The 22,711-nt window shown below is 45.8% G+C and overlaps 1 protein-coding gene across 5 annotated transcripts in view; it reads right to left on the minus strand.

Annotated features, from left to right (window-relative positions):
- The window catches only part of nlgn3a (neuroligin 3a), a gene marked incomplete at its 3' end in the record, with an annotated part of 110,063 nt that extends 95,785 nt beyond the window's left edge, over nt 1-14,278 (minus strand). Inside the window, exons 1-3 of one of the 5 annotated variants that reach the window (XM_080008044.1) lie at nt 14,158-14,278; nt 12,951-13,010; nt 6,242-6,301 (exon numbers count right to left, since the gene is read on the minus strand). In XM_080008044.1, the coding sequence (XP_079864170.1) occupies nt 6,242-6,301; nt 12,951-13,010; nt 14,158-14,263 (226 nt within the window). In that variant the 5' untranslated portion in view covers nt 14,264-14,278. Of the gene's footprint in view, nt 1-6,229; nt 6,302-12,950; nt 13,011-14,151 lie in introns of all 5 variants that reach the window. The other 4 variants (XM_080008047.1, XM_080008046.1, XM_080008045.1 and 1 more) reach the window with 4 other exon arrangements.
- Nucleotides 14,279-22,711: the final 8,433 nt, after the last annotated feature.

Below are 22,711 nucleotides of genomic sequence, written 5' to 3' on the forward strand. Positions count from 1 at the left end.
GCGGCTGTCAGGGGGTGATCAGCGGGGTCGGCTGGCGGGGGCGGGGTGACTGAGGGCAGTGCTTTTCAGCAGCCATGAAAGAAATTTTTAATTCCACTTCAGATAAATGTAAAACTAGCTCTTGTGTTTCAAGATCAAAGTTGCAAGGCTGTACTGTTGTAATTCGTCTAATAACTCAGATCCAGCCACAATAACAGCTCTGTGTTGCTAACAAGCTTAATGTGGTGTGGGGTTGGTGTGGTTAGAGCAGCCACACCAGTCTTGGGTCTCGGTAATTGGGCCCAGGATCAACGTGGCTGTACGCCTGTTGCTTGTTAGGGTTATCAACAAACAGCAGGTAAACCCCCCCACACACACAAGAGAGGAGCCCTTGTCATAACATGTATTTTATATGCTCTGTACCAGCTAGCCCACTTGCTGTGATTAAACTGGTCCTCTTCAACCCAACACCCGTGTCTGGCGTGTGGCAGGCTGCCATACGCCAGTTTTATTGCAGAGAGTGGGCAAGCTGGAACATGCCCGGAGCAGATCGAATACATTTGTAGCAGGCCAAGGTGGCGTGGTCAAGCCGCCGCTGCAGACAGGTGGTGTAGGCTCCCATCCTGGGGCCGCCCAGCTGCTGCGGATCGGGCGAATGAACGGCAGGACTCCGGAGATTCGTCCGATCCATGACCAAGAAGTAATATAGGGTCTGTTGTCCCCGCAGTGAGGGACGAGGGCGTGCTTGCGGGACATGCTGTTGACCGGGCATGAGGAGCACTCTACCGAAAGCGCCGGACACGTCACTGGGGGAGGGCATCTAAGCGTTGATCGAACGAACGATTTAATTTCTTATTTAATTTGCCTTCGAGCATATAAGTTGTCCTTTTGGCCCACGAGTCACCTTTTTGTTTAAATCTAAATAAATACTCCCCAACCGGCACTGTTTTGCCTCTTCCTCATTCCCTCTCCCTGGGCTGGAACACACCTCCACAACATGTACACCCAACAAGGGCTCCTCTCCTGTGTGTGGGGGGATGGGGGTTGCTCTAGCGAGCAACAGGTGTACAGCCACACTGATCCTGGGCCCAATTATCTAGACCCAAGACAGGTGTGGCTGCTCAAACCACACCACCCCCACATCACGCTCAGATTTCACACTGGAAGTGGAAACTATTAATAGTGATGTATAGTAAGATTTGACAATTTTTTGAATAATGATGAATCACTCAGTAAAGTTTACATTTTCCAACTCTTCGTTCACTTAATTCAGTCGGTGTAACGCGCGGTGAGTCAGGGGCTACTTCCTGTGAATGATGAACAAGAGTCAGAAGAGCCAGTTTGGCGCTGACATGTCGGTGGAATTCTCGCAAGAATAATTTAATTCTGTCAAAATAATTTATTTTGGTAGAATACAAAGTGTGAATCAGTCACATTAAATATGAATTATGCAAAGTACCAAGACCTTTTTTGGCTTGGAATTTTAATTTAGTCCCCAGTAATCATCTTGTGAGTTTGTGAGTAGAACATTCACCCGTTCACCAACTTTTGCCGGACTCCCAACTAATTTAAAAGATTTGCTCGCTACGAACGAATCGTATGCGAGTCGTGCTTCGCTAGCTATGAGCAGGCCATAATAATAAGCACCGTTCTATGCGTTCGTGACGTTTTGTGACGCTTTAAGTGGTTAACAGGATAGTGGTGTGCCGTGGGATTATTTCATTGTAAAAAGGGTTCCGTGGCAGAAAAAAAGGTTGGGAAACACTGACTTAGGGTAAAAGCCAGATCTTGGGGGATGAAGATGGCGGTGAAGAAAATAGGAACATTTTCTATTTCAGACGCAGGGATGACAGGGCAAAGAAGGAAACATTAAAAAAAAAAAAAAAAAAAAAAAAAGCTGTTGCATGGTTGTTGCTATTTTAAGCCTGTGAATTTTCAGAGCTGAACGTGCTCTGGGTGGAGTGACGGAGCGTGCGGGGAGAAGAGCATCTTATGGCGGAGCCGTTTCATCCGTGCTAAATGTCACAGTGCGGCTCGCAACACTTGACATTTAAGGAAAAAAAAAAAAAACGGAGAGATGCCTCGTGTTAAGGAAATTTGACCGTGTCATTGGAAAACGTGTTGACGTGCGCGATGTGCGCTTGGAAATATTTGCGGCAGTGTGTTTGTTGACTCCACCGTAGATCTTGACATCTCCTCGGCGAAATCCAATGCAAAGGTGTGACCTTTTTGTGATGGGGACATCTCGCTCCCCGCTCGGTGAGTTTGTGCATTCACTATGTTGTGGCAACTCGCAGACGGCTGCTCTGATCTTTACTCTCAAGCTGCACTGTTTTCTGAAAAGGACAGAGTGCTGCGTATCACATGCGCGAGAGAGAGAGAGAGAGAGAGAGAGAGAGAGAGAGAGAAACCGACAGTGTGAGAGAGTTGGATGAAGGAGGGAGGGAGAGAGAGTGAAGCAGAAAGATATGGAGATAAAGGCCACGTGAAATATAAAAGGAAGACCCTGCGAGAAGCCTTCAAGGCTATTAGCCAAAGCCCCCTGGAGCAGAGCTGGATCAGGATGAGAGGAGGTAGCGGGTGGAGGTGCTGTCATCTTTTTTAAGACCAACAGACAGTTGTTTGGCCCCAGAGGGGATACTCCAGCCCTTTAGTCTTACCGGGTAAGGCTGCTGTCGTTGGAGGGCGGGGGCGCGGGGGGGTTAGTAGATCTACTGTACACACCACTATGAGGTTGGTACGTGGACACCCCGAAGGGGAGCAACTCGTCCAGGCTGTCGTATCTCACTGCCTTGACTTATCAAAAACAGTGATCTTTTGCATGTTTTTGCCGTGCCAATTATTCTGTCACTGAAAAGTGAATGATGAAAAAAAAAAACAGACCGGGAAAAAAAAAACGACAGTAGCAGCCCTTCTGCCGTCCTTTGAAACAAGACTCAAACGATGCCCTTGTGGCTCGGCCATTAACAGCAATGCTTATCTTGGAAAATAATCGGCATAGCAGCGTTCCAAATGTCCCTGCGCATAAATGAGCTTCAAGGGGGCACGATTCCTCATCGCCTCCACATCAGAGAGAATGGAATAGTGGGGAGGACGGGGGAGGCAGCGCGTGAATTGCCCCCATTGTCGATTCAGCGCTCGGCAGGCTGCCTGAGCCGTGCTGAGGGCTGCGTTGGATGGGGATCTATTCGGGGGCCTGTGCAGTGGAATTAATGGTAATACTGAGGCAGGTGGAGCTCAGCTCAGCTCGCTGGAACCGCCAGAATGGAGAGCCTCTGATGGGACTGGGGGGGCTCTGTTTATGTGTCAGCGTGTGTGTGTGTGTGTGTGTCCCAGTTGCGTATTTGTACCTTTGCGTGTGCAAACGTGGGTGCATGTATGCACACTTCACTGATTAAATGGATAGGGGTCCATGCGCGTGTGTCTGCATGCATGAATGTGTGCAGACACACAGTGGGGAAGCTTCCCCGATTAGAGCCGGAGTCTCAGCATGCCATGGGCCTGACACAGATACACACACGCGCGCGCACGCACGCCCCTCATCAGTGGGAGAGGGCGGCAGAGGCAGCCACGGGACACGGATGAGTGGGATGGGTGAATTGGTCATTTTTGGGAAGTTTTACCCTTTCTGGCCAATGCCGTGCCACCGCTGTTCCACTCCACCTGAGAGATGTAGCTGCCGCGTAGCTAATCTCCCTGTATTTACATGCCCGGCCTTTATCTCACAACAGCAGGTAGGTGATTGATGCATGCCTTTTGAACAGTGGCAATAACTGCCGAGATAAAAATTGAGTCTTGATTGTAGGCTGGGGGCAAACCACAGTAACCCGGCCCACGCCGCCGTTCTGCACCATAGAATTAGAATGCACTTTGGGGCTTAGTTCTGTGAGACTTTTGATTGACAGTCGGCAGGCAAAAATTATACAGAGAGGAAGGAAGGGCAGAGACATAGACAAAAAAGACAGAGTGTCTTGAGGGCTGTAACAAGAGGAGGGTCGGTGGAAATATGGTGGACACAGCGGATATTAGCCCCGGATAGACCGACTGCCAACTGTGACAGCGGGGTAATAGTGGGATGAACAGACTGAGAGATGGATGGGGGGAGGCAGAGACACCAGACAAGGCAGCAACTCTCCAAATTGAAGTGGAAGACGTGATCGAGAGGAGCACGGAGAGGAGAGCGGAAAGAGAGGAGGAAGAGAGGATGTTTGCCCTTAAACGTGAAATGCTTCGTTTTCCTCGAGTAATGCCCCAACAATTACCACTGAACGAAATCTCCTTTTCCACTGTGCCAAAGCCCTACTTTGGCTGTGTATTTGTTGTGGTGCGGGATACCGCATATCGGCATTTCCCCTTGTTTGCTCTCAATACTAAATCCACTCTTAAGCAGAAAGCCTTGTTATCGCACAGAGGTAGAGCTGGCTCTTCTAGGGGGGTAGAAAGTCCCTGGACACCCCGGTTCAGTTCCCAGGCCATGACATTCCGAATGAAGTCATATTCAGCAAAACAATGGAGATCCTCTGGATCATGCTTGGGGATTGATGGCCAACTCTGTCACACATGCATTAGCTCCAGTGCTGCGGCGCGATTCGTCTGAGACCGCATTGTGCTTCTACGGTGATGCACGGTAAATAGCATTAGTTTCGCTCGGAAAAGAATAGACATGTCACATTTTCACAGAGGCTAGTCTTGCACAACAGCTCAGAGACCAAGCCGCTGTGTGTGCACGCAAAGACTTGCCAGACAAAGGGATCGGCACTTGTCAGCGATTTTTGAATGGACTTAGGGCTACATACATGGGCACAGACACATGTGGGCCTGCCCAGAAGATGACAAACATTGACATTTCTTTCTTCCCCTCTCTCGTTCTCTCTAACGCTCTCTCTCTCTTTCTCTCTCTCTCTCTCTCTCTCTCTCTCTCTCTCTCACACACACACACACACACACACTCAAGGCAATTTGGCTTTGGTTGTAACAGCTTGCCCTGGGCTTGAATGAGGAAACACCTGCATGTCAAAGCGCTGCCATGGCAACGCTTTCTCTTCTGCTGTGAAGGCCAGCGTAAAGGTTCCACTTCACCCAGTGGCAAAGGGTGGCTCGGACAACACCGCGGGCACCTGAACATCTGTACGGAACCCCTGGTCAGCCTTACCTCGGCGAGCTCCGCTAACGAAGATGAATAATAAATGAAAACCACAGAGCGCAAATCTGCCAAGGGTTTCCCCTCTCTTCAAAGACAGCGGTTCGCGTTAGACGGGGTCATGTGGCCGTCGGCGAGACAGCAACGCCCGTCCGAGGTAATGAGGGAGGATCTGGTTTCATTGGTCCCCCTCCAAACACACCGCTAATATGTATTCACGTTGACAGCCTCCACAGGAGCAATCTCAATCCCAAACGCAACAAACTCAGCCCGTTTGCCAGCGGCGCACACCCTGAAAACAAATCCAGTCTATCCCCGGCACACACATGCGGCATAAGTCAAAAGCTTTCCCCCCCCTGATACCGAACATCCTGTCTGCGGCACCTGCCCCGCCGCGGAAGGAGAAGACACGGGCGGAGGGCGATATCAAGGGTTTGATTTTGATTCGGGGGACTTAAGCTGTTTCTGTTGCAGCGAGAGAGAATCATCTCTCATTCTAATCTCGGCAGCAATCCAACCTGAGCCAGGAATATCCCAAGATAAATATGGAAAGTGAACAATGTGATTGCTGAGCAGCGACTTCCCATTTTCTCCCCCTCTCTCCTCTAATCCTCTCCAGCAGCACTTCTGAACCGGGGCTCCTCATCTAAATCTGCTGGCAGACCCAGCGTACAGCCTGATATTACACTGCAGCTCCACCGTATTCCCTTTACCATTATCGGCACAAATTCAACTTGCAGCCCACACCTTAAGTGTGCTCTCACCGCTGCCTCTGCCCTTGTAACAACAATTTTCTCAGTCACTTTATGAAATATTAAAATGGTTAAACCCCTGGTTGGTTATCTCGCCAGTTTCCGGATCCCTTCTCAATCTGGGAAACCAAAAAGCCTTTTTTTCATCGAATGAAATTAAATTTGTAAGACATTTTATGGGGCTGACTCATACTGTATACGACACATTTACTCCATAACTTCATCATTTTCACAGATGGCGTTGTTTCTAATGACATAAATGTGATATGAATGTGCGTGATGAATAAAATGGGGAAAAAAATAAACAAACAAAGAAAATAAAACAAAAAAAAAGGAACCATGCACCATCTTTGTTCACCGTGAACAATACCTTCGTCTTCATCACCGTCGTTATCCGATAAATCTTCGCCCTGTTTTTTTGCATGGCTTCCTAATATTGGAGTAGGGAGAGACACAGAAAGGCACAGGGAAATTCAAAATAGCATTTTTTTTAAAGACACTGAACAGCGGGGGAGCCAGTTGAATACACAACGCCATAACATTTGTCGAAAACCACATCTGAATATTAATTTGTCAATTTGTATATAGATGAATATATTTATGAATATATATATAGATATATATATATATATATCTATATATATATCAATATATGATGAAAATATATGAATATATGAATCCTAGACAATTATTCAAGGGCAGTTTCTACAAAGCAGATACAATGCGAATTGCAAGAATTCAAGGCTGTTGAATCTTAATAAAATAAAATACAATACAGACCTTGGAAAAATACTGTAGAATAGGAATATTCTATCTGAACATATACACTTATTTTAGCAAATAACACAGTGAGAACCATCTGACACTGAATCAGGAGAAGAGTCATACATCACTGGAACATTTGTGGAAAATTCACTTGGAAATTGAAATTCACTAAGATTTGACGCTGCACTAAAATGGCACCACATTTGCTCCATCTAAACATTAATCAACCAATAATTATATCGCCTCGCTCATAGTAAAGTTACAAATGTGATAAACTATAAATATGTGTTGTGTTGGGTTTAAATTTTCATCTGACTCAGTTGATTTACTGTGAAGATTTTTCAAAATTATTATTACAGTTCAGCAGTTGTTGTTGATGTTAAAATACATATTGTGTTATATTTATCTTAGTTGTATTTGCTTTTTAAATTGTCTTTAGTATTTTTGACATAAGATATTTCCAACTGAAAGATGGATGATAACAATTTATAGATTGCCATGGAATTACTGGCACTTATTGGCAAGTTATTAATGGAAAAATAAAACAAAAACAAAAAAACACTTAAAGATAAGAATAAAACGCAGAGTATACGAGTATGCCTAGCTGAATACGTGATTCCCTTCGTACCACGTGACGTCAGATGGTTCCGTGACGCTCTCTAAGTTCTCCAGATGTCTCTGCACCGACTCTGCCTGGAGATGCATGTATATCTCCCCTTACTGTGCCGGGTACATTAATCAACATCTGATCCCGAAATAGATCATTTAGCTGTCGAAAAAATCGGGCTTGATGACTCCATGACATGACTCTATTTACATTGGCGGATCAGCGAAAGCGCAGTCAGACGTTAGCGATACTGGAGACGCCTTTGAAGAGCGGCGGGAGTGAAATCAAACTCCCACTCGGAGACATTGTAGATGCGACTTTGAATTAAAACAATCTGTTGGGTCCTTCTCAGCCTCACAAAATATCCCGTAAGTCCGACGCTAAAACCTTCACCAAAGTGTTTATCTGAGTTCATACACGGTGTCGAGACAGGAGGTTTTAAAAGGATGTTAAAAAAAAACGAAAACGACTTTGCCTTTGAACTCTGCCTAACACTGAAGACGATCTATTATTAAACGACAGCGCTCGCAACGTGCACGGGTGGGGCGGCGGGCGGCGACGCTTTGAATCGGTCGCCCGTGCGTCAAGCGTCACATCGACGATCGGAATCACAAACATTTTTAGCACCGCCATCTGTGACCCAGCGGGGGGTGGGGGGAGGTTGGAGGCTGTGACCTTGGTCCCCCTAACCCTTTAATTCGTAATTCACTGCTAATCTGAAAAAAAAAACGTGTCGGACCAATTATGGAAATCCCTCGGAGAGGCCCGACGCTCGGCAGGGATAACTTGTGTTGCTTCGAAATGAGCACAGCAGCCATTATTCATGCTCCCTGACAAACAAACTAGCGAACGGCCTCGTTTATCAAATGTGGTTTTGGGGGATGCCACGTTTGATGGACTTACTCGTTACGTAAGCGGGGCCCTGAGAAATAACGTTTCGAGAGGATCGGAATTTGGTCAAAGAGGCATTCTAATAGTCAGCTCTGGAGTCGGAGTACGAAGATAATAAAAGACACACACTCACACACACACACACACACACACAGGCACACACACACACGGCTCCGAAACTCTAGAGACCTCCAGACTGAATCCACAATTCACTCAATACGTTGGTGAAGGGCTGAATGTTAACTGCCTCCCCTTTGCTGGAAAAAAAAGGGTTCACTGACAATAGATGGGACTTGGAGTTAAATATCAGAAAGGTCAGAATGTGGAAAGGGACTTAGTGAAATGTGAAATGTTGCAGCCCTGACAATTTAGTGCGGTTATATTCAGTCCCTAATCCTCAAGTGGCCATTTCTCCCTTCAGAGAGCCTGTTTCGTTGGTTCCTCCGGTCTTCCTTTCCGTCTTGCCCTCCCCCCTCTGTCTCTCCCTCCTCCCCGCAATCCATCTCTATCTCTCACAATCTGTATCTCGGTGTAGAGGTGAGGGAACAGCTTGGGAGGGACACATAAGAGAGAATGATAGAGAATGCAGCTAAAAGGTTAAGGAGGCTGTAATCTGGGAGTAAAGGACAGCCAAAATTCACACTGGGCCTCAGCTGCTCGCAAAATGAAAAGCAAATAAAAAGAAAGTCCGGGTTGTTTGTCTGCCGGTCTAAAGCACGGCAATATAAGAAGACAGGTTAAAGAGCGGGGCCGCTTCCGAGGTGTCACGGACGCCGGAGCTAAATATACTTTCTAACAAGCGGGCGCACCGAACGCGACCCCCCCGACCCCGCTCGGCCCAAACCGAGACGTGACGCGAAGCGGATTCGTACAAAGCGAAAACAGTTGTTGCCAGTTCAATTTTCTTTTCTTTTTTTTAGTTTGAAAAAATGTAATTTAATCCGACGTGCAAAGCGAAGCGTGCGCAATTATAGTCAAAGGTATTTATTTGCAACAGTTGCAAATAGTCTGCAAAGACTGGGCAAGTAATTGAATTAGAGAAATGGATATATACAGTCATTTTTTTGTTTATATACATTTTTAATACATATGGGAAAAAAAACTGTTAAATATAAGTGAAATGTTCAAAAATGTTTTGGGAATCAGAAAATTGAGACTTTAATTCATCACAGACATACGCAGCGTATGTCTGTGATGCGTATGTCTGCACAATTGTTGTTCGAACTAACTCGCTCCACAAGCCGGACTCTTTTGGTACCAACATGTCCTCTGCTTTGCTGGGACAAACAAAGGAGCAGAGCAGATTTTGAGCCTCGCGTCGACCGGAAGAGCTGGACGGCGCGGCGGCGCCGGGCCTTCTGAATGGCCACTTCCTGCTTAAACTGCGTCTTGCATCTCAAGTCGTGGTGAATAGAGGAAGCCGCCGCCGGCGCCCGCTGCCGCCGCCACCGCCGGACCCGCGCTGGGGATGCCATCCACCCCAGATACATTTCAAACAGCTTCCTCCCCCATCGAACCAAAAAAAAAAAAAACAGGGGGGACATCTGCCCTTGTCCCAAATCACACAGAGCAATATTTGTTCTCATCTTTATGGGGGGTGGTGGGGGTGCTGGGGGTGGTGGGGGCAGAGAAAGTTTTGCCCTCTCCGCTTGGAATGCGGCTTTTCCTCGCCAGCCCTCGGGTGGTTGCCCCTCCTTCCCCGAGGCAGGGCTGAGTCGGCCAACCAAAGGGATTAGCATGGTGTGTTACTGTCTGCCATGGCCCAGACATAGTCTAACCGGGATTGGGCCTCTTTTGCAGTTTTCATAGCTTTCGAGCAACTGGAGGTCAGGCTGCGGGTAAGAGGAAAAAATGTCCAGTGTCTCTGCTGGGGGAGTTAATCTACAGGTTTGGCACCCGGCGCGGCTGTTCAGCGCTGGCACTGCGCTGCTGACACATGGCAGAACGCTGCCGCCATGGCTGCATAGGAACGATAGTTGAGTGGTCCAAATCAGGCCAAATTTTACAATAGATTTCGCCGCCACTTATCTCAAATTGACTCATGATGACAATAAATTTGGAGGTCAGAGAGGCTTATCTTGCGGCGTCTCTGGTGAACAGCGCTGTCTGGAGTGGAGGACACAGAGGAAAGCTGGTGACAAGTTGGGGACGAGCGGAGAACGGAGTCAAACGCGGTGTCCTCTAATGGGAATTACGTGCGCCTTATCGCCGGGGACGGCGCCGCAGTGAGAGGCTCATCAAACGTATCCCGTGCCGATCCCCATTGAAGATTGACAATCAATTGAAAAAAAAAAAAATAAAATAAAAAGGTTAACTTTTTAAAAAAGATAAGAGGACTGACCTCATCAGTCCTGTCCTCACAAAACTGACCAATTGCGAAACCAATCTAGCGCTCCGGGGACTGAATAGTGCTTAGCCATATCCCCGCACATCATTACCCCTCTCCTCACTCCATTCACTTCGCGCCCAGTGCAGGTAAAATGATGGAGTGATATAAGGGCGGCTCCAATGTCCCAGTCGCTGTCTGCGCCGCCCGCCCTGTGCAGGCACAATGGAGGGGGCGAGCTCGCGGCATCGTGGCCGGTGGACGGCCGCGATGCTGAGTGTGCACCAACGGCCACCTCTGCGCGACCTTGGCCGCTACCTGCATGGACGTTGCAGGGACACCGTGGAAAAAAAAGCTTGGGGAAGGTCGTGTAATGACACTCCCCTGAGCACAAATGGTGGATCGCCGTGCTGGAGGGCTGTTGTGTTATTTGAACACGCACACCGTTGGAAATGCCGCACTGTCAGTCGGCCGTTTGAAGGAGGCATCTTAGAGTCAATCAACACGTGTGTGGATGATGAACCCATTAAAAACATTTAAGTTAATCGGGGTGTGTTTGTTTCTTTTCACCCCGGACTGAATCCTAGTATTATATCGACTAACTACTGTATAATAATGAAAATTTGGGTATTTGTCTAAATTGAAGTTATGAAGATCGCGCATTTGATAAAGATTCTCTGTTTGTTCTTTTGAAGGAGGGGATGCATTCCATGGTCTGAGATCATTCCACACATTTTCAAGAATAAATTACGAACATATATTTGATATCAATGAAGCCCGTGGATCCACTAGTAGACCAACTACGGGTCTACTACGCAATAGCTTTTCAAAAAATGCCAGCTGGGTGTGTGTGTGTGTGTGTGTGTGTGTGTCCTCACTATTGAAACAAAAGGTGCTCATAAGAGGTAAGCGGATCATGTAGCTTGCTCCTGTCACGACTGTGTACAGTTGCTTAGCAACAACAACACTGTTTATTTAGTCAGTCAAGGCTATAATTCCTTCTGATTTCTTTCCCTCCTCACAGAGAGACTGATTTGTAAATAAAGGCATCCTTAGTGGCAAATATGTCCAGTGTGTATGACTCCACTGTCCACTCCATCGGAAAGATGTCGATGAGGGGGTTCAAAAGGTTGAATTAAAAACAGACTCGTCCATTAGGAGGTCAAACGACACCGTTTTAAACGTTAATGGGGGAAAACCAATGAACTTTAAAAACCCACTTTAAAAATAGGTACAATTAAAACACAAAGCAACAAAAAAAGAAACCTTCTAATTCAAATGAAATTTACAATATTAACATTTTCAGGAAAAGGTGAATGTTGAGCATCACAAAACCAACCTGCGGACATACCGCTCTCGCTATCAAACACCGGGGAGAGAGACTATTGAGATATTCCAAATGGGAAGGAATATTAAAGAGATACATTTTTCGGTGCATATTCCACAACTGAGACTAATTCAGAAGCAGGAGCGCCCAGAGGGCTCGGCCGTTTCAAACAGAATTGGTTTTACCAGAGCTGAGTGGCTGGCTCCCAGAGCGGGGCCGACAGCTCCCGCCCGCCTCCACGGAAATCAACAGCTGAGCTCTGCCCGACAAAACCCAATCTAAAAGCCGCTCGTCAGGTCTTCCCGTGTCTTTGGGCAGGTAGGGAATCTGTCCTTGTGTTGTTAGAAACTTTAAGCGTTTCCCCGTCACTAATAAAATTGGACTGCGAATGAGCTGCATGAATAAATGCGACTTGTCAGGCCGGTAAAATATTGTGGGGGGGGGGGGGGGGTGGTTGAGAAATGGCCGTGTACATTTTTAGTGTAAATGTAATCAACGGCGGAGGGCCCAAATGTTTTTCGGTTGTCAGGTCTGACAAATATTTTCAATAAGCCGACGTCTTAACCGCTGTCAAAAAAAGCCTGAAACATCACCAAAGTTTTCCGCACCCCAATTTGATGTTCAATAAAACTTTAACGGGGAGATTTCTGCTTCTGAATCAGTCAAACGTGAAACATTTATTCAAATTCGGCCTGTTTCGGCATGAGGAAAAAAGACGGAATTTACCAAAGTCACTGACAAACAATTCTGTCTTTTGCCTGAAAAAAAACAAAAAAAAACCAACATTTTTTTTTTTCTTTTTTGGGTAAGTAGTTCTCCTTCGAACACTCTTATGGCCCCTTACCGTGCACCATCCATCACAGTGGAGCATGGCTGCAGCATGCGCTGCACATAAGTGCACACGCAGCGAAAGCGCCCTCGCACACAGCCGCTCACGTGTCAAGGTTAATCTGAGTCGCAAGTCCCGTGTTCCTTCCAATTAGCACTTTGATTCCAGAGCTGATCGCCGGCGATATCTTGTAGGCTTTTGATGGGGGTTGGGGGGGAGAGGGGGGCGACGCGCCCATCACTCTGCTTTCTCTTTCACTCTTTCAAATTCTCTCTTTCGCTCTCCATGGTGACTTTGGTTTATTTTGTATTTTTTTTTTTTTTTTTTTACATACCTCCTTTTCTACACATTTTCTTGTTGGGTTTCCTGGCACATTCCTTGGATATCCTTTTAACTGTAAAATGAACGAAAGAACTACAAAATAACAGGAGGCTCTGGAAAAAGAGACCGCAGATGACATGCAAACGACTCAGACTGAGCCGGACCCTTTTAGCCATCTTAATCCCCAACCCCCCCCACCTCCCAAAGTCTCCCAAACAACAAGAACGAGGGGACCTGTTGAGACAGTAACTGGGGTGTTGCTGCAGAAATATTCCATTAAATGTGGAATAAATTTACTGCATCCTGGGACACAGGAAGCCCATATTATTCACATGCACTTCTATATAAGACCCATTACATCAGCCTGGCACACGTTGCCGCTTTGTGAGTCAAATTAGAACGTGATAACCCCAAAATGTACGGTGACATTTTCAACTGGATTGAGTATGGCAACGCGCTTCCAGAGAGCACTCCCCATTCTGATGCGTGGGGTCTCCTGTCCAGATGAAACACAAATGAGTCACCGAGGAATTATTATTCGGGTTTTATGGAGGAACTCTAAATCACGGTGTAGGCTAGCCTATGTTTGCCTTTTTGCGCCAAAGTGTTTTGCACCGAACTTGAACCGTTCTGAATTGAGCTCTGTGCAAAGACAAATTGGGCAATGCAAAGAGAGTAAGGGGTCTTACATAGGTCAAGCTAATGCCACAGGCCTCTGGTGTACCAGATAGAATATTTCACCAACCCTGTGGTAGATCATTCACTAATGAGGCAGGCCACTCATCACTAATGGCTAATTACCCCAGAACAGTCAAGACAGTGAGGGAAAGGGAGGTGCACCCAGATCTACTAAAGTAGGCCCCATCTTTTCCTTTTCTGGTAGGGCTCATTTTTCCATCTCAAATCTGCTATTCATTGATAAGAAACACATTTGTGTTTTGTGTTTTTTTTCAGGTTATGTTTTGCCTCGCATAAACACAAAAGAGGAACCTTTTAACAGTGGCATGAAAGGGGGGAGAGTTGATGAAAAGACCTCGTGAAAGATCAAGTCAAGATGAGAGGCTGAGATGGTGGACATTGACACAGCATGCGCCAGACAACAGGTCATGCTCCGCACACAATACAGAGGGGAGACAAAGTCATAAAGAGGTAAAGTCAGAGAGGAAGAGGAAGAGGAAGAGGAAGGAAGGAGGTTTGTCCTGTATACCGGGCACACTCACCATCCTCTGTGGGAACATAGATGTTTAGATACAGACAATCTTCATTTTGATCTTGGATGTATGTGGCAACTATATCCAGGTTGAAGGTGAACCATATTGGCATCATGATCTCTGGCACGGCGTTGTGAATGTTTTGGGGGCAGACGGGGGCAAAGTGAGTGGCGTTCTTGATCCCCGACCACGAGGACGGAGGCTCCGCGGGCAAAAAGCGCTTCTCTCCCACCGGGGGGGCAGCGTACGGCACCCCCAGATACTGGTCCACGGGCCCCAGGATCTCGCTGGGCAGGGGCACCCTCACCCCCCGCAGCTTCCCGTACTGCGTGTTCACAGTGGGGTGGTAGTTTTGGCATCTCGTGACCCCCAAGCACCAACAGAAACTTAATATCCACAAGGACACGCAGAGACTGGAACAGCTGAGGGCACCGTGCCAGGTCTGCGAGGGGAGATGGCTCCTCCTCAGCGAAAACCACATGGTCCTTGCGAGTGGGTAGGACAGCAAACGACCAACATACACGCCGGGGCCACCCGTCAGCGAACGCAGCCTTCCCGTCCCTTGGCTCTGCCCTGTCGTCCAGCCCCCTAAGAGGCGCTCATTAGGGGCGACGCCGGAGCGCGGCAGCTCGGAGACGGAGGGAAGAACAGTCGGGATTGTGCGGCTCCTCTCTCCGGCCAGGTCTTCATTTACTGTCCTCTCTCCGCTCGTCTGATCTCTTATCCGCTCCTGCAACGAGAGAGGACAGTCAAATTAATAACAATTCTCCGACAGTGTAATTCTCGGACAGCCCATCAATTTTATCCCATTTGGAGTAACTCATTTTTATGGCCTTACAGGGTCCTTTCCTGTCATGAAGTTAAATACATCACCTTAACATGACAGAGATTTTAATTCCAAGATCCATTCTCATGATCAAGGTCTTTCCTTCCTTATTTGTTGGACAACTTGGTAGTCGGTGCTTATTAAATCGAATAGGCTGGTGAAATTTAAAATGGAGCCAGAATGAGAAGAGCTAGAACTACCGTGTTCCGGTGGTATGCCTCAGCCAACCGCAAAGAAGCTACAAATTGTAAAACAAGGGTGCCTCACACTCGGGCTGTGACGATAACCCGCATTACGGCAAATACCGCGGTTACGTCATGTCACCGCAAATTATAAAATAAAATAAAATAAAATAAAATAAAATAAAAATATAAATAAATAAATAATATATATATATAATTTATTTATTTATATTTTATAAAAAAAAAATGAAATACAAAAAAAAAAAAATATAAAATAAAATAAAATAAAATAAAATAAAATAAAAATATAAATAAATAAATTATATATATATATATATATATATATATATATATATATATATATATATATATATATATAATTTATTATATATATATATTATTTTGCTGGTGAAAGTTACAGGTGTGAATATGGTGTGTGATATGAAATATAAACACAAAAATTGTTGTTTGGTTATCCTAATTGCTGTGCTGGACAATTGCCCTTATTTACTTTGCCGGATGGATATTGCACTTGGGGCAAATTGCACTCAGCAGCAAAACTTTGTGGCTGTGTTTATCATATCATTAGCACAATATCTTTTGTGAATAAGACCAATGGTAGAAGTCCACCAGACGCTTTGCGGCAGCGTACAGGTTTCCCACCAGCTCCACCGGCTACGTGGTGAAGCGTCCCAGATGCGTTGATAATGTTGTAGAGAGGGGAGTATTGGAAACAACAGCCATTTCAAACTTTTTTTAACACACGGTTTGATAATACTGTGACGAGTGGCGAGGTCGACTGAACAGACACGACGAAGGAGTAGCGGACGGAACCTCCGTGGAAAGGCGAAGCCACTTTAATTGCCTTAGAACTACACAGGGTTGGGGGTGTCCAGTCGGAAAATAACAACCTGGGATGCCCGTGTCCCTTTTTATTACGGACTTCTCCTTGGTCACTCTATCTCTCATTCCACTCGGACCCAGCGCTCTCCTCACTTCCCTACCTCTTCTCCTTCCACACTATCCTGGACATATCCCATCAGATGAACTCATGCCCAAACTCATACAGTCATTCACACACAGACGCAGTGTGTTCAGCAAATCCAACAGCAGCTCTAGGCCTCTGGTACAATGTCATATAAAACACATTGAAATTGATTGCCACTCTTTACAAAAACAGTTCTATGTAGTTTTATCTTGTATTTCTATTGAAAAGGATTGCGTAACCACACTGAGTTGAAAAGAAAATTGACCTGAAAATAGAGAAATGCAGCGCGCCGCGGCTTACATGGCCGGTGGAGCCACGTAAGCCCCGTCCAGTGGACTTCTAACGTAAAGTGCCACAGATATGAGGCGCAAATTGGTGCACAATTCCTGGTGCTTTTAGCGGCCGCAATCAATTCTTTGTGAATTCGCCCCTCAGAATTTTGTCAGTCGAATCGGATTCGGCTGTTCAATGCAAATATTCGACTATGGGGGGCTGCACACATAAAAAACAGAGCTGCGTACATATAAAAATATATTAACAATTCCCCTTCCTCATTTAAATGTTATCCCAGTGCACACTGACTGACTAAATAAAAAAAACTAAAACTAAACTCAAAAATTGCCCCCACCGCCAGCATAGCCATCCCCCCGTCAGTAAACCGCAATCCCGTGAGGATACGTTGCTTTTTCACCGCGGTATGAAATAATTCATACCGTCACAGCCCTGCTTCACACACATCTACAACCCGGCAGCACAGAAGATCGACTGTATACAATCAGCACAGTTTCAAGGTGGGCACCCAAGATTAGTGTCACCAATTCAGTATCCGACCAAAGAGGGAGCATGGATGTACTACAGTAAAATGTAAAATGCATGGGTTTACATTTCATTCTGACTAGCAGGAAATAAAAGTGCGATACTGGTGATACACTTTTTCTCTGAATGGTCTAATAAATTCAAGGTTGGGGGAGAATAGGGATATTGCATCATACCGTCAGTATGAATTTCATTCAAAGATACAATTTTACTGGATATAAATTTTAGCGTTGGTGCCCCTGGGTACCCATCAGCCAGTGAGTGAACATTTCCATGGTAACAGCGAGCTCCACCAATCAGAGACTTCGCTGTTACAATTAGGATTATGGGTAGTGTAGTCTCCATGACATTGTGAATAAAAATGTTGTCCTTAAAACAAGGTTGTGTCATACGGACATGTGGCTTTTACAGCAGCCAAAAACAAATTATTACATACAGTGCATAATTTTTATAAAAGTGTAACAGCGACGTCTCTGATTGGTGTAGCTCGCTGTTACCATGGAAATGTTTACTGCACTGGCTGATGGGTACAGAGGCGCGCAAACGCTGATATTTGTATCCAGTAAATTGTATCTATGAGTGAAATTCATATTGACGGTACGACCCTATATACCTATTCAAAGTCGAAAAAATCTCCCCATTCAAATGAATTGGTTTAAATGTTGATATGTGTAGCAGGAAAAAAGTCACACAATCGTAACAAACATTTTAATAGATTGTTTTCTTGACAATGAGCACAAAAACACTGGGTTTAATCCTGACTAAATTCAAATTGAACGGGAACATAAGCCACAAAAACAGTAAAAATTCATGTCATGAACCTCCTTTGTCCTTCTACCCCACGCCTTTAGAATGCACAATTACGCAGTTGAATGTATTTTTTTCACTATGTCTCTCTTGTTAGCTGTTTAAAAAGATCATATTCTTGGGAGCAAAGCGGGGCACAGAGGGTTTGTGTAGGTACAAGCAGCATGGGTGTTTCCAGTGACAGCACAGTAAATGCTAATCAACTGTCCCTGGCTCCCCGGCAGTGCCAGCAACAACACCTTCCCACATTGCCTGATCAATTTTCAATTTCTGTGGCTTAGAGCCCCCTCAGCTCTCCGTGCTTACTGCTCCAATAACAATGAAGAACAAACCCCGGCATTTAGCAAGGATATTGCATTCCAAAATTACTGTGTAAATGATTTAGAACATATCAGCCACCATTGGAGGGCCGCTAATGACTTAGAGAAAAACATTCCCAGCGTTCCTGGAGGTGCCTTTATGGCTGGACGGAGGTTTCCATCTTCCGCAACCGTGGATCAGCAGAAAGTCTACTCGTGGATTTTATCCATGTTCACACACACTCGCATTCCCACAAACACTTCATCTCTCGAAATGCAGCCGGTTCGGTTGTGTGTGTCCTGCGCCGCAGATACGCAAGCGTTCAACAAGCGCACAGATGGCATTCATGGCAGTGGAGAATTAAGCTTATGGACTCTGCTGCGGCAAGCACGTGCTGGGGCGATAATGCAAGAAAAATCCTTGAAGTGTAATCTATGCACTTAGTTTAAGGGAATGCCTTGTCCGGGACTACATCTGGTGAAGTCCATACAATCTTAGCCATGTCAGATTAAGTCCATCTCACACTTTCCTGATTGCTAGGTTCCCTGCCACTGCAAAAAATTCCGAGCAGTAATTCCTCAGGAACATCCATTTCATAATCCCCCCAACCAAGGTGCTAAAATGCTGCAGCGATATTGTTATTTGTTGAGATTTAAATTCCGGGAGGGGAGTTTGAAATTCTAGTCAAGGGAATTTGTTCCATTTGAGGCTCGGACAGCGCCGGTGAGATAACACTTATTCTAGTGGAGATAGAATACATTGGGTCAAACTTTTTTAATCAGGACACAGCAAGGGCGCAGGGCACTGTGATGAAGTGTGTGTGTTTAGAGGACACACGGCGCAGAGGACTTAATCAGTCTCTCCCCTCCAACAGCATCTCAGAGGTCTTCTCTCCTTTGATGTCTCTAGCTCCTGAAGCACCGCCAAGGGAGGAACGGCGAGAGGGGAAGAGGGATTGCAGGAGCTCTCCCCCATCATCCCAGAAATATTGATCGTCTCATCACCGCGGCCTTGCAGCCTGTAATAAATACAACTGGGTAGGGAGATGCTGTGCTGACACTAAGGGGGTTATTAGCCCTTATTGCGAGACGGCACTCCATCCAGTGTGCGCTGTTAAACGCCCTCCTCCCCAATTCCTCACTCCTTGATTAATGGGATCCGTTCAATTCGGCTGGTCCAATCCCTATCTATTATCATTCAAATGGACGCCAGAGGTAGAGCGCGGCGGCTCCTCTTGCCCTCGCCGCCGAGCAGGTGCCGTTTCGGGGAGAATAAATGTGCGCTTCGTTCCTCTTCACTCTGGTCCAATCCCTCGACTATGCACACTTGAGGTAAAGGCCTTTTGTTCTCTTGCAGAGGAGAGTTTTTTACACCGCAATAAAAGTCTGAACACACAGCCAAATGTACTCCTACAACCCAGCATCCCTTGGAGAGAGCCTGAATAGACTCTGATAAAATAGGAACCAATAAGAGCTTTGAGTGGATCAAGCCTCTGATTCTCTCCACTCCGTTATTACTGTATCTAGGGGAGCACAAAGGTGTTGAGAAAGCAGCATTAGTCCTCGGGAACATCCAACTTCAAATAAAACGAGTCATCCTGCCCCGGAAATCACCGATTACAATTACGACTTGTAAAGACACATTCAGGTGGAGGGTGAATTTGATGTTATATAGCGATGAGATATAGGCGACAAAGTGCTCCTGAAACCAAGGTGCCACACCAAACTCATTAAAGTCTCACTAGAAAGTGTAAAAAGCTAATATAGTGCCTTCGCCATCCATTTTATGCGGTAGAAAGAAAGAAATCCGGATCAATACGCTGGCTCCATTTTAAGGCCCACCTCAATTTATGACAGGATCGCTCCGTGGCACAGGTGTACCAATAATGTGGAAAATGTATCTGTATCAGTCTGCTTGCACATGTTCACTTCAAACAGGCAAACATGAATTTCAACGCAGCAGAATCAATAATGAATGTACACAACACTCCCCTTCTGCTCTCCCAGGCGTGCTCTTTGTATAAGCTGCTTGGCTTGACGAACAACAGCGTGCCGTATTAAATCAAGGAGATGATGGCATGTTTCGGAAACAACATTCACCAAATGTCAGTTTCGGAGGTCTCTCGTTGGGGGACCCAGTGCCACCTCGAACACGGGAACCGGGGGCCGCGCTCTTCCCCTCTCCCCGCGCCTCCCCTAAGACGCAGAGCGCTTGCAGCGGTTATTACTTGGGAGATTCTGCGTCGCATTAAGGACAAAGAGACGGCGCGGCACCGTCTGCTAATCACCATGCTGATGCTGACACATTTCTAAACAGGCAGAGGAGAGACGGTGAGGAATGGCTCCCTGCGAGGCTTTATATCCGCCAACCCTCCTCCTGCTCGGTGGACAAATGCCGCCATGAGTGTTATTACTAGCCAAAAGGCTGGGGAGATGTGGAGAGGCAAAGCTGGCAGCCCCGACCGAAGACAGATTCCAGGTGAGTGCACGTTGAGATGCAGTGTCTGGCTGCACAGTACGAATAATGGGCGCCCCCCCCCCGAAAAACTGCTGATGGTGCTTGAAACAACTGTTTGCGCCTCCTGACTGAAATGATAGCAGCAGATTTGATCTAAAGGCTCTTCGCCCGTCTCTACGCCCCCCCGTCTGTTGACAAGTCATGAGCGGCTGCGATTGCGGGATACAGCCAATTGCAGTCGCGCGGCACACGGATGTGCAGGGGCGTGTGTCGAAGTTTCCCGTCTTCATCGGAGAGGAATAGGACTGGGGAGCTTACATCTACAAAATGAAAAAAAAAAAAAAAAAAAAGTAGATCTCTCCAACTGGCTCATCATCTTAACTCCTATTGATCCACCGCAGAGTGGCTCCCACCAGACACGGGAACAAAAGAATATTCAAAGTAACTAATCACTCAAGTAACCCGCTGGGACTATTTGAGAAACCGTGGGGGCAAGTATTAGGTCCGTCTCTAATCTAGCCATATGTAAACACATTAAAGCTTCACGCCTAGCATACTAATTAACCGTGTTCCCTCAGATGATGTTTGCAGGGTGGGCTCGCTGCTCCTGACAGAGCGTGGAGGTGTGTTTCCGAGGCCTTCTATTATCTTGAGCAACAGCGGGTTCATCAGCACCGACCCTATGGACGGGCTGCAAAAAGAAAGAATTTTGTTGTTGTTGCTTCCTTGCCTTCCCATCAGATGGGAAACTGACCTTGACAAAATGGTCGACGAGGCAAAAATGGAGAAATGCAGGGAAGTATTGAAATAGCATCAACATACAGGTGTTTGAGCATCATAAATTACACATTATGAGGATGGTGCTTTAACCAACAAACAACGTATGTGTATTTCTGTCAATTTTCATCTAAATGTGAATTTGCCTCTCTTAAGTTGGAGGTCTGACAATTTCTAAAAAGGATAGGAAGGAATATAAGTCCTGCTTAGAATTCAGACACAAATTGACCATAATTAGACAATTATTTGAGTTTCAGACATGGACATATACTGTGTGTCTAACAGCGAGGATCCTGTTCTGAGAATCAATTATTTGGACTAAAGGAGCATTCTGAGACAACTTATTTCCAGACCTAGATATATTATAGCTATATCTGTAAATTATGTGTCTCTATATGATATATTCATTACTGCACACTATTATAATATATTCTACATATTCTCTATATTATAGAGGATATGTTGAGCCTCAAAAAAGATCAGCTATACCCCTCAAAGAATCAAAGATTCAAAAGATGTATTTTGTCCAAAACAAATAAAACAAGATAAGATTTAAACATTTGAATGAAAATACGAGTAAAGTAAATAAGAAAAAAATACAAATCTATATAAAGCATAAAAAATAAAAAATAAAAATAAAACATATCCACAGAAACAATATGAATAAATGTATATAAATGTATATAATTATGTACATTGTGAATATTGTTTTGCAGTAATTGCGAACTGAGAATAACAATAATAAATATAAAATAATATAAATGTGTGCAGGGTATTACAGCAGTGAGGTGGACACAGTATTTATGAGGTGAGTTCTAGTTTGTGTTCAGTGTCCTGATGACTGAAGAAGCTCTTTCTGAGTCTCATGAACAGAGACACATTTTATGGACAAGCAACGCAGACAACTGCCGCCCGAAAACTATCGGGCTCCCAAGAGCTCATTTACTGACATTATAACAGTGGATGTGGGTCTGAAGGGTCCCATTTCCGTCCTGGGGATTTTTTCTAAAATCATCTCATGAAAGGATGAGCATTTGGCTGGCTGGTTGGTCCCATGGTCCTGACATTGTGTTTACTACATCTGGCTGGCGATGGCACATGGCACTTAGAGCTGTCTTGCATGCTAGTTGAAGAGCTCAGAGCTGCCTGCACCTAGGTCTTCAGATGCTGGGGGCCTAATCCTAATCTGAAGACTGCCAGGTATCTGCCGATTATTTGGACAGGCCAAGGGCCACCGCACGGAACCTACGTGCGCGTCTTTCCGTGTGTCATTTAGGCCGCGTAGCAACTCTAGCATCACACACACATCAAGCATAAATCCCCCGTGCACTGAGCAATGGTCAGAAGGTCCTTTCTCCTCTCCAAACAAAGGACGAAAAAAGACAAATCATGGAAAACGCGGCCCTTCAG

This window comes from Zeus faber (genome assembly GCF_960531495.2).
Source record: "Zeus faber genome assembly, chromosome: 10".
NCBI lineage: Eukaryota > Metazoa > Chordata > Actinopteri > Zeiformes > Zeidae > Zeus > Zeus faber.